The 12067-nt window shown below is 46.3% G+C and overlaps 1 protein-coding gene across 2 annotated transcripts in view; it reads right to left on the bottom strand.

Annotated features, from left to right (window-relative positions):
• Positions 1 to 580: 580 nt before the first annotated feature.
• Positions 581 to 12067, bottom strand: part of AKAP12 (A-kinase anchoring protein 12) — an 86641-nt gene continuing 75154 nt past the window's right edge. For both annotated transcript variants that reach the window (XM_046669927.1, XM_046669928.1), the window contains 2 exons: positions 2341 to 7297; positions 581 to 1636 (listed from right to left, as the gene is read on the bottom strand). In XM_046669927.1, the coding sequence (XP_046525883.1) occupies positions 2349 to 7297 (4949 nt within the window). In that variant the 3' untranslated portion in view covers positions 581 to 1636; positions 2341 to 2348. The remainder of the gene's footprint in view (positions 1637 to 2340; positions 7298 to 12067) is intronic.

The raw sequence follows: 12067 nt of genomic DNA on the forward strand, positions 1-12067 counted from the left end.
TTTAACAGCAAATCTTCTTTCTGTTAAAAGACTATTCTAGTCTTTCTAGAATGTTATGCTTTAAAATCGTTAATGGGCCATCAAAATTTGAGTAAAATTAAAGCAGCATATACACCAGGCTAGTTCCACATGCAAAAAAGTGGAACTTCAGGTAGTCAGGTGACTGCTCTTTGTGTGGCAATTGTCTGACAGAATCCTTTCTATATTAGCACGAATCATAAATCATTTGGACATTTAAAAAAATTTGCCAAGATCATCTGTAAGGCAAGGCATTTTTACTATGAGGTCTTCTTAAAATTTCTTTCTAGAGACATTTGTCATTAACAAATATTAACACAGAAAATTGACCTTTTCAGAAAAGATGCCACCAGATGGTAGCATTGCATCAGTGCTGTCACTCTGAGAAGCTCTGGTTAATTTCAGCAGCTCCTCTGCCATGACTTCCTCTGAACATCAGCTCAATGTGGTGTGAAGCGGTGACATCATCTAGTGACTACATTGGAAAGTTCTAGCTTATCTGCTTTTAGATTGCAGTAAACATACATCCCCAGGCTTCCTCATATCTAATAAAACCAGCAAATCTAAATGAAGCAAATATTTTATTTAAATCAGTTGTCAAATCACAATTTATCCAAATGAACAGACTGCAACATTGTTCTTAGAAGAGTGGGCACAAATATGGCAGACAATCCAGCATCTATCAAAATACCATCTGTGAAGAGCCTGACTTCTTTCATGCTGTGCGTGAACGGGGTCCAGCATGTGAGAGTAGAATCAAAAACTTAAAACAGTCAATTCTTTTGATAACATGAGAAACATTTCACCGCTCGGCCTCGGGACTAAGCACACTCACCTGTCCCGACAACCATGACAATAGGAGAAAAGACTTAAAGTTAATCCATTACTGGAAAAAGCTTCCTTCCAACCTCCACTGGGCTAGAAAGGAAAATTTCACAGTAACAATGGAACATTCTGTGTGTTTCAAAAAAAAAAAAAAAAAAAAAGCTTTTTATTTTTAGCACACTGTGCATAATAGAAAGTGACCAATTTCAGAGTAATACTAAACACGGACCTAGTCCTTAGTGAATTTTTAAAATAAGAATTGTAGCTTCTGGTCAGGAATGTTATTTCTAGGAAGCTCTGTTTTCACAGGGTATAACCGAGGCTTAAGGCTTCCCCATGGCTGCCCGCCCCATCATATAGTGTGTGATACAAAGGAAATGTATACTACACTGCACACTGCCTGAAACATTCAGAAAAAATATACAATAGATACAGAAGGAGGAGTACTTAAAACATACATATAAATACATAAAGAATGATGCTCCAGTTTGTGAAGTAGGACCAGGTGTTGCCACGTCCAGTTCCAGGTTAAGAATTTAGGATGTTAAATCAGAAACATTATATTGTATCAAGGGACATTAACAGGGTGGTCTTGAAAAGAGGAAATGCTAAATGGCTCTCGCTCCTGATGCAGCCTCAGGATTGTCGGGGGTTCGAGACACGAGATCAGCTGATGTGCCTGCTCTTCGGGTCTCCGAGTTCTGAAATCTCGCGGTCTTGAGTCTTCTCAGCAGCATTCCTTTTTCTTCTACTACTTGTCTTCACATTCTGGTCTTGCAAATACACCATGTACCTATAAAAAGAAGCAAGAATCAAAAGTAAATAAAATCTCCCTTCCCTCCCTCATTTAGTTAACAGAATAGTTGAGAAAGTGAGCCGCAGTAACTGGAAACCGTAAGAGCATAATTTAATTCCGTAAGAAAGCAAGCTGGTCGGGGTCCGGAAAACATCATGCTGCGTGGCCACAGAGCTGAGGGCTGTGGTTGCCCCACACCCACAGTTAGGCTGGTCCCAGGCACTGGAAAATTTTTTAAATGCTTGTTACTACTGCTGGACAAAATCCATTTTTTCTAGAGAGCTATAAACTAAATTTCAAGCAGTATGACTGAAACTTCCTTTGGACTTTTAGTTATAAAAAATTCAATAAACTTGGTATGGTGCTCCGCGAGCACGACATACTGCTTATGTCTTTGAGCCAAACACACACACAAACGCACACTTGTGCACACACATTTCCCTTTATTTTCTTTGAAAGCAGTCACATTGGCAGTAAAATGAAGTTGTTATTTTCATGACACCAAGACTGAATGGCATTTCAATGAGGAAAAAAAGGGAAACTAACCTAGACTCCTAATCTAGTTGATGGCTATTTCCCCCAGTTGAAGGTTCTGCATAAATTCATAATTATTGGAACTCCTGCTTCCCTTATAACAAATTGGCCATCAAATGGCATAAAAGAGGGAAAAATACTTTTAGAAGACCTGGAAGCTTACTTACATGATGTTTTAGGATTCTGTAAGTTCTGATTTTGCTGGTTCTCTCTCTTCTTTCTGTGTTTCCTCCTGTGTTTGTGTTTTGCTCTCTTTTTCTGAATCGCTGTGCACTTTTCCTTCCTGAAATTCTCCTTCCCGGCCAGCTTCCTTCTCTTTTAGTTTTGGTCCATTTGCATCCGAGGACTCTCTGGTTAAGCCTCCTGAGGCCTCAGCATCTTCCAGGGCCGCGTTCTGGTCCTCAGGGTAATCAACAGCGCCACCCTTTCCATCTTCCTGGGATTCAAGCAGTGACTTCTCTGTTCTTTCTCCTAACCCGGCACCATCATCTTCTTCCGGCACAGACTTTGTTCCAGTTGCTTCTCTGTCTCCCTCTGATGGGACAGTTACCTCTTCAAGCTGCTGGTCATTTACCCTGGAGCTTTCTACTTCAAAGGTTGTGGTCTCTTCCGAAGCGTCCTTCCCATCTGTGGAAACATCTGAATGTGTGTGCTCCACAGTGGTGAGCACAGACTCCTCTTCGGCTGCCATGGTAGGTGTTTCCTCCTGCACAGAGGCCTGAAGTTCCCTCTCTCCTTCCTCAATTTTCTGCCCAGCTTCCTGGCTGTCAGCTATTACGGGTTGAGCCTGTGTCTGGAAGTCAGAGGCGGCTGCTTCTGCACTGGCTAACTGGTCAACAACCGTCTGAATTACATTTTGCACCAGTTTACCGCTCTCAGTCTCAAGTTTCGAAATCTCATTTTCAGCCTTTAAATCTGCCTCTCTTGTTTCCACCTTTCTGACTTCCAGACAGACAACCTGCTCACCATCTTCATCGAGCTTCTGTTTCTGCGACGTGGTTTTATCTTCTTCCAGGTCAGCATGGATGCCTCTGTCGGGGGTGGCAGATATTACTTCCGGTGTAGATTCTGCCTGAGTCTCAGTTCCTGTGGGTGCTGCCTCGTCCCCCGGCTGAGCACTCAAGTCTTCATCTTTCTCAGAGGATTTTTCTTCTGGTACTAAATGTGCGTCTGCAGATTCCAAAGTTTCAGCCTTTGCTAAAATCTTGACGGTTTCTCTTAAGACCTTCTCCTCCACCGCTGCCACTGTTAGAGCTAACGGTGCCTCAGAGCTCTGAACTTCAATTTCTGTGCACGCCACCTCCTCTTGAACTAGCAAAGACGAACTTTCTTCAAAACTGACAACTTTCTTTTCCCCATCTATGACGGTCACCTGAACTGTCTGAACTAGTTGCTCACTGAGCATTTCAGACATGGGAACAGCTGGTTTTTGCTCAAGTTTCTCTTCACTCATTTGGGTTGGCTTTGCTTCCATTTTCTCCTTTTCTTCTTGAACGACCATCTCACTCTCTACTGGGGTTGGAAGAGACTCAGCTTGACTCTGGATTTCAATATCATCCTTCTTTTGCAACTCAGCTTCTTCAGGAACTTCATCTTTCAGGGTAACGTCAGTTATCTTTTTCTGACTGGGTGTTATTTCCGTGTCTGTAGACACCTCAAGTCCTTCGACAAATGGGACGTCTTTGGTTTCCTCATCAGCACCTCGGGCAGCCTCTTGAATCACCTCAGTCTTTGAAAGAACGGGTACAGTTTCTGCTGATAGCTCTTCATCCGTATGTTCTAGAACGTCTTCCATTTTTGAATGTTCTTTATTTTCTTCCTGGGGCTGAAAAGTAGACGGTACTGGAGATATCTCTTTCGGTTCAGGAACTGCCTCATCTTCTCCGACCTGTGATCGTGTACCAGATGCCACCTCCTTATCTTCATGGATTTCCATGACCTTGTCTTGCTGTGTTACACTTAGAGCTTCAAAATCTGCCACTGGGGTGCTTCCATTGGTCTCACTGTCTGTAAGGGTTTCAGCTGAGTCTGGAGCAACAGCCTGTTCTGGTATAATCTCTGATTTTACCCCAACCAAGGTTTCAGCTTGACACGTGGTTACGAGCTCACTGGACTCGACACTCCCCGTGACTTGAGGAACTTCTTCCAAGCTTTCTTGGATGGGCTGTGCAATCTCCTTCTCTTGTGTCAAAGTCTCAGTTTTAGTTTCTTGTAGGTGTTCTTTCAACACTACGTCCATCTCTTCCTTCACTTCTACTGCCTGAGAATCTTGTGCTTCTTCCACCTTCTCTGGTGTTTTTGACTCTTCCCTCTGCGTCGTCTCCATGGTGTCTTCTGGCCTTCGGGCGTCAGGCAGCTGAGATTCTTCTCTCACTTTTTCTGCGACGGCTTGCAGGACCTCCTGAGTTCGCCTCTCTTGGTCTTCTGCGTCTGGCATGCCGCCTTCCTCCTCCTGAACTGGTGTCGCTTCCTCTGTGGTGTCTGGAGACTCAGTTAACTGGGAAACAGCCGAGACCATGTCCGTGGTCTCTTCGGCGCCAGAAGCTTCTGTTGTTTCTTCAGCACAAAATGCCTCAGTAGCTGTCACAGCTTCAGAGGTGAACTCCACCTCACTGGCATCTTGGCCCTCAGGCAGAGTTTTGGGAACAATGGGCGCTTCCTCGGCAATGACTTCTCTTTCAAATACCTCCCCAGTTTGCGGTTCAGCATCATCTTCGGCTTGTTCAAGAGGTTCTGTCACAGAGGCAGATATCCAAGAAGGCGACCTTTCCTCAATACTGGTGACAGCCCTTGTCCCATCGACGACAGCCACGGTCACCGCTTGAACCAGACTCTTACTGAGCTCCTCAGACACATGAACAGCCGCCTTTGGCTCAGGCGCCTCCTCTTTTTGGGCTTGCTGAGCTTCGATTTTCTCCCTTTCGACTGCATCGTACTCAGACAGAGGTACCACGGCCGGGACATCAGAATCATCTTCGTTGACCTCGGCTGGCCCCGTATCTTCAGTCGTGGCTTGTTCTTGCTTCCCATCTGCCCTTTTCTTCCTTCGTCCAGGAATAAACTTCTTAATGGAAACCCAAGACTCTTCTTTTCCGGGTTCAACATCCGAGGCGGAATGTTCTAGACCAGACCCAGTTCCAGAGTCTTCACTTCTCTCTTCCAGTTTCGCCTTGGGTTTTTTCCTGGAGGTGACTAATCTCTTAAATGACTCCCAGGTGGAAACGCCCTCCCCTTCGGAGGGGCTCCCAGGCTGCTCAGGCGAGGAGCTTCCTGGCCCTTGATCGTGTTCCTGGGAACCAGCAGGCACAGTGTCTGCTCCTGTTTCTTCTGGCTTTTGGCTGTCTCCTCCCACTGTTTTTGGTCCCCCTTCCTCGTCGGAAGAGGATGCTTTTCTTGCTCTTTTCTTGGAAGATCCCACACAAATTAGAGCTTCCCAGGACACCGACGTGTCCACCTTGCGCTTCGGTTCTTCGGGCTTCTGCTCCTCTCCGTTGCCTTTGCCTTCCTCCTGCATCTCGGAGGCGGCGCTCTCAGTGGACGACAAGGTGGCACTCTTCATCTTCTCCAGTTCCTCCTCTTTATCACTTTCAGAAAGCCTCCGCACACGTTTCTTGGGCGTCACCATCTTTTTGAAGGATGCCCAGGGAGTAACACCCTCTCTCTTTTTTTCTCCGTCCGAAGTCGTTCCCTCTTCAACGTCGGCATCCTGGTGGACATCGGCGACGCCCTTGTCCAGACACGTGATCTCCTCGGGCTCTTCAGGGGACGAGGCAGAGCTCTCGCCCTTCTGCTCGTCTGTACTATCTGGAGAGTCTGCTGAACCTGGGTGTTCCCCTGACTCTTCATCTTCTCTTTTCCCTTTCTGTTTCTTTCCAGAAAGCTTTTTTAAGCCAGTGCTGGTAAACAGTTTCTTTAGAGGACTTCCTTGCACCTTTATTCTCTCTTGTGACGACAGCATTTCCGCCTCGCTTACAACGCCTTCGGGCTGTGTAGACACTGGTTTTTCATGAAGACTTAGTTCGCTGGGCTTGGTCTGTTCCCCTCCGGGGGCACACGCGTCCTCGGCCTTCAGATCCTCAGCAGGTTCAGCTGCCTCAAGTTCCACATCTGCTTCCACCAATTTCTCAGGCGGCAAAGACTCTCCTCTTTCCTCAGCCTCAGCCGTCTGCTCCTCTGTTTTCTTCTCTGTAGTGCTCACGTGGACTTCTGCAACAATCTCTACTTTCTCATCAAATATTTCTGTGGCTAACGGGGCAGTTTTCTCTTCAGGAGGTCCCTGCACTTGATCGCCAGAGGGCACCGCCGCTTTTTCATAGTCAGTTAACAATCCGGCGTCTTTAGGGCCCTCTGTGGGCTCCTGCGGGTGGGGTTGTTCAGAAGTAGCCAGTTTCTCCGAAGCATCTTCTGTCTTCCCATTCTCTTCTGTGTCTACTTTTTCTGCCTCTTGTTCCTTCTTCTTCTCTGACGCTTCCAGCTCCTCCTCCTTAGGCTTCCTGAAACTCGTCTTTTTTCGCCAGCCAGCCCACCCTTGAGTGAAGAATTTCTTGAAGGGGGATGCTGTTTCACTGGCCACCGGGCTGGTCGGGGACTCTGGAGATTTGGCGGGTTCTGTTTCTTGTTTCTCTTCTCCTTCCTCTTTGCCCTCCCCAGCTGCTGGACCAGACTCAGCCGGAAGAGGAATTTCTGGGCTGCTCTGCTCGTGTTTGAGAGTCTCTTCAGGCTTCTCCGTGGACTGTCTCAGTTCGCTTTCCTTCGGTGTTGCTTCTCCGGTCTCCCGGCTGGGCTCCGGGTGGTCACCAGCCCCATCGGATCCTCCGGCGCCTTCGCCTTCATCTTTTTTGACGGTGAGTAGCTGGACACTGTCAGACTTCTCGGCCTTATCCTTTTTCACAGTGAACTTGAAGCCGACAAACTTGAACACCTTCTTAAATCCAACATCATTAGCCTGGGACTCGGCAGCTTGTGTCAGCTCTTCCAGATTACTCTCTGAAGAAGGAATCTGTTCCATCATTTCAGGCATTTCCTCCTGCCCATCCTTTGTGATGTCCTGAACAACTGCCGCGTTAGCAGCCATCTCTTTATCTGAGTCCCTTTCACTCACATCTTCAGATTCTCTCTGTCCAACTATTGACAGAAAAAAAGAGAGGGGAGGGGGACAAGGGAGAAAATCATTACAATTCAAGAAAAGTAAACATTTTTAAAACATGACCAAGGAATACTTTTTTTTTTTTTTAAGGAAGATTAGCCCTGAGCTAACATCTGCTGCCAATCCTCCTCTTTTTGCTGAGGAAGACGGGCCCTGAGCTAACATCCATGCCTGTCTTCCTCTACTTTATATGTGGGATGCCTGCCACAGCATGGCTTGCCAAGCGGTGCATAGGTCCACACCCAGGATCCAAACTGGTGATCTGGGCTGCTGAAGCAGAACGTGGGAACTTAACCACTGCACCACCGGGCCAGCCCCTGAATACTCTCTTTAATGTCAGGCAATTCCAGGATAGGGTAAGGGTCTTATCAGTATTTGTAAATCTCAATAGATTAGGCAGCATCTCCTTCTTTCAAATGACATTTAAAAATTCAGGTTCATTGGGCCAGCCCCATGGATGAGTGGTTAAGTTCGCACACTCCACTTTGGCAGCCCAGGGTTCATGGCTTGGGTCCTGGGCACAGACCTACACACCAGTCATCAAGCCATGCTGAGGTGGGGTCGCACAGAGCAGAACTAGAAGGACTTACAACTAGAATATGCAAACTACATACTGGGGCTTTGGGGAAGAAAAACTAAAAGAGGAAGATTGGCAACAGATGTTAGCTCAGGGCCACACAGAGGCAAACTGGTATGGATGTCAAATTCAGGGCTAATCTTCCTCAACAAAAAAAGAGGAAGATTGGCAGTGGATGTTAGCTCACGGCTAATCTTCCTCGCCAAAAAAAAAGAGACAGAGAGAGACAAATCAATGTGATTTAATAAAAGGAGAAGCACCATGCTAAATTAAGAAATTTAAGTAATATTAACCACCAGAGATGGCAGGCATAGTTCTGGATTGGATATTCGTTTGGGCAAACCAGCTAAAGGACACTTTTGGGTCTTCTTGGGAAAATGTAAATATAATTTGGGATTAGATGAGATAAATTTTTACTGAAATGAAAGAGTAGAAATTTTGACTGAGAAAAGCAGGTTACCAAACAGTATATATAGTATGACCTCATTTTGCTTTAAAGAATCTGTCTCTTTCACATGCACACATTCCCATCACATATGATCTCCAGGGGGTGGGAATGTGACATATTTTAGTTTTGATTGTCTGAATTTTCTAATTTCCTACATAGGATATGTATTACTTTCTGCGGTAAACTAAAAGGTCAATTAAAATTGACACAAAGAAAGGTCTTAATAAACATATTCTAACAACATACTTAATGTTGCAGCACAAAATGAAGCTTAACAACTATAACTAGTCTCTATACCAATAGGGAACCATTAGAACACAGCAATTAATATTTGAAATACAATATTTGGAAATATAGAACCACACGCTTCCCAAAATCCATAAATTCCTTCAGTCTATATAATCCTATTTCCCCACAGATAATTTTATTTACTTATATATTGTAAATATGTAAAACATATTTATAAATCTATGTTTACAAATTTCCATCGTACTATTTATTGGGTTTTCTCTGGAAACTGAAGCGTAGAAATTAACTAAAGAACTGTTGAAGGTGCTACACCAAGTTAAGACTAGAGCCCTGTTTCAGTGTGCCTTGGATGGTGCTGTAAGTTAACCGAATGTCCTTTTTTTCCCACTTGCTTTTTCTTTTCAAACATCACCAGATGTATGGATATTCATACATGAAAACGGTAGATTATCTGGGCCTGTTATTCCACAGAGAGTAAGGAAGGGTACTGAGGACAAGTGCTAATTCTCCCCAGAGTGGCTGTGGGGGGCGGGCCTTTGCCCTGGTGACAGGGCCACAGTCGTCTCTGTCAAGAGTTTTGGGAATGAGCCAATCCTCACTTATTAGAACTGATATCACCATCTAAGGGAGCCTTAAAAAAATAAAAATTTGAAAATACTGAGAACTGAACATTTCAGATACCAAAGGAAGTTGGAAGGAAAACCAAAAATCTCATTATATGGACCTGAAGTACCCTTCCTAAGAGATTTTCTTTTTTTAAAAAAATCACTATGGGGGCCAGCCCCGTGACCGAGTGGTTAAGTTCGTGAGCTCCACTTTGGCAGCCTCGGGTTCACCAGTTCAGATCCTGGGCACAGACCTAGCACCACGCAACAAGCCATGCTGAGTCAGTGTCCCACATAGCACAACCAGAAGGACCCACAGCTAGAATATACAACTATGTACTGGAAGGCTTTGGGAAGAAGAAGAAAAACAAAAAGATGAAGATGAAGATGTCAGCTTAGGTGCCAATCTTAAAAAAGAAAAATTGCTATGGAATACACACGTTAGTGACCAACTTTAGATTTCATAAACAAGAAAGAAACAAAGATCATCCACATTAAACATGGAGGCAAATATTCCAAGAGAGAGAAAGAGCCAGACATCTATGTCCCACCCCCAACAGTGTTGTTTTTAGGTCAGAGTCTTCCAGGGAACATTATCTTTCCATTATTTTTTTTTAAACCATGTATAATCTTCAGAAATGAGAAGACAATGCTGTCAGTTTCCATTTTTTCCCATTATAGACCTCCTTGTAGTTAAATCTCAAGATTTCTTTAAGTGCATTTCAATGAACTACTTCTTACAAATTTCCCCAATTATTAAAGCATACCCACCACAGAACTTTCTACAAACACTTCTAATGCAACACAAGAGACGTGACAGTCTTTTTTAAAAGGTGGATGATATTGGAAATACACTAGAGAAAAAAGTCAAACCCCAATAATAAACTGTGTTCCAGTACAGTATTATTAGTAATGAACACAAACATAAGTTTCCTGCCACATGTACGAGTTAAAAACACTCATTAACTAACTTCTAGAATTCATTGGAAAAGGCAGACGTTTTGCTAACATACTGGGAGAAAACAGGTATTAAACACACCATATTCCCCCCAATTTTCCCTCCATGTTCCTAAATCTGTGTTTCCATTTGTAACACTTTTTTTAAAATTCTGGGATGATTGGAATGTTTACAGTCAAATCTAAGGAAACAAGGAGGAACAGCTGCCAACTGGCAAAACAAAACAGCTATTGATAGCCCTGGAACAGCTTAGCAATATTCAGATCTTCTCTTTAGATAGAATGTTCTACGAGCTGAACACATAAAAAAAGAAAAGTATAGAAAACATCACAGGAAAGTTTTAAATCCTAACTGGTCAACTGGTCTGTAGTCCCTTTTGACCTAAGTAATCCTGGGAGCTACTGTGGTCAGAGGAACCTTGCAGCCAGAGCCCCTGCTGGCCCAGATGACGCCTTTGTGCCTTGTGCACAGAGTGGGCAACCCAGCTCAGCCCTGAATGCAGCTCCCACTTGCGTTCTGCACAAGGCCAGGCCCCCGTAGAGACCTTACAGGGCCCAAGGCCGTTTAAATTAGGTTTCAACAGAAAAATCGAACTCTGATCGCACACTTGCACATTAGAGGTATGTATCCTGCCCCAAAACACGTGCGATCACGAGGCGACCCACTCGGAGGCTTGCAACCCGCACTGAAACCCACATCTTATTTTTCCTGTTACTCGCTACACATTCCCCAGGTTGCAGCCCCAGCAGCGAGGCCTGTCCATCCTGCCTCCACCCCACATTTCGCTCGTTTCCAGACTCTCTAATGAAAGCAATTTCTGGCCTTTGTGATTTTTTGAGACCTCATCAAATTATCATTTGAAAATGATAATTTTCTACCTCTTCTCCTGCCCAAAGCCCTTCCCAGCTGACTCCAGCCCGCACAGTCACTATTCCAACCCCGACACCCCTTCCAAATCAGTGTCTTCCAGGCTGCGCGCTCTTCCGGCAAGAAGCACCGAGCGGCCCGGGGCATCGCCTGCACTGCGGTCCTGTCCTCAAATCTCCGGGTTGGATGAAGGCTACAAGGATGGAGAGTTTGGGCAAACCCTGCCGAGGGCAGGACAAGGTCCAGGGCAGCAGGGTCTTGTGTTCGAGCCGGGAGGGTCTCTCCACAGCCCCGGGCATCGCCTGGTCCCCTCCCAACACCTCCCTGCGTGCGTCCAAGGATGGAAGCCCACACGCCCGTCTTTGGCCGGTGCTAACGGACACCAGGCGTCCCGCCCGCCACGTCCCCGGGGCGAACCGCCGCGGGGGGACGCGCCACTCACAGCAAAGGTGGCTCCACCAGGGCATGGCGCGCGCCCTACAGAGGCCCGGGAGACCCAGCCTTCCTCTCCCGGCTGCCCCATCGCTGGATGGACACTGGCGGCGGAGGGCAGGCCGGGCCGCTGACGAGGGCGTCCCCTGCGGGCCACCGCGCGCGTCACAGAGGGCGCAGCCGCCTCGCGCCTGCCGTCCCCAACGCTTCAGGCCTCCCAACCTGCAAGGAAAAGCCCCCGGAGACCCCGTGCTTCCCCCAATTGGGGACTCTCATCAAATCCCAGCACACTCGAGGCCGAAAACCAGTCCTAAATGGTTAAATGACCGCCAACATGCCGCTCAACCTCACTGCTGTTGCGTTCCACTGCCGCTCTGTCATACGCACTGCAATCCAGTAAGTGGCACCTTCCAAAAGCCACACAGCACGGCAATGGCCGCGGGCACGCAGGGACCGGGGCATGGGGGTGCCTGGTTGCCACGGCTTTAATGTCTGGGGACCTCGCACATGTTCACATGACAAAGCATCATTTGGTGTCATAGAGAGCCCTAGAATTTGAAGCTAGAGGTCACCTGGTCCCTCCAAACCGGTTTACCGGGAAGGAAACTGACT

The sequence above is a fragment of the Equus quagga genome, chromosome 8 (assembly GCF_021613505.1).
Source record: "Equus quagga isolate Etosha38 chromosome 8, UCLA_HA_Equagga_1.0, whole genome shotgun sequence".
Taxonomy (NCBI): domain Eukaryota; kingdom Metazoa; phylum Chordata; class Mammalia; order Perissodactyla; family Equidae; genus Equus; species Equus quagga.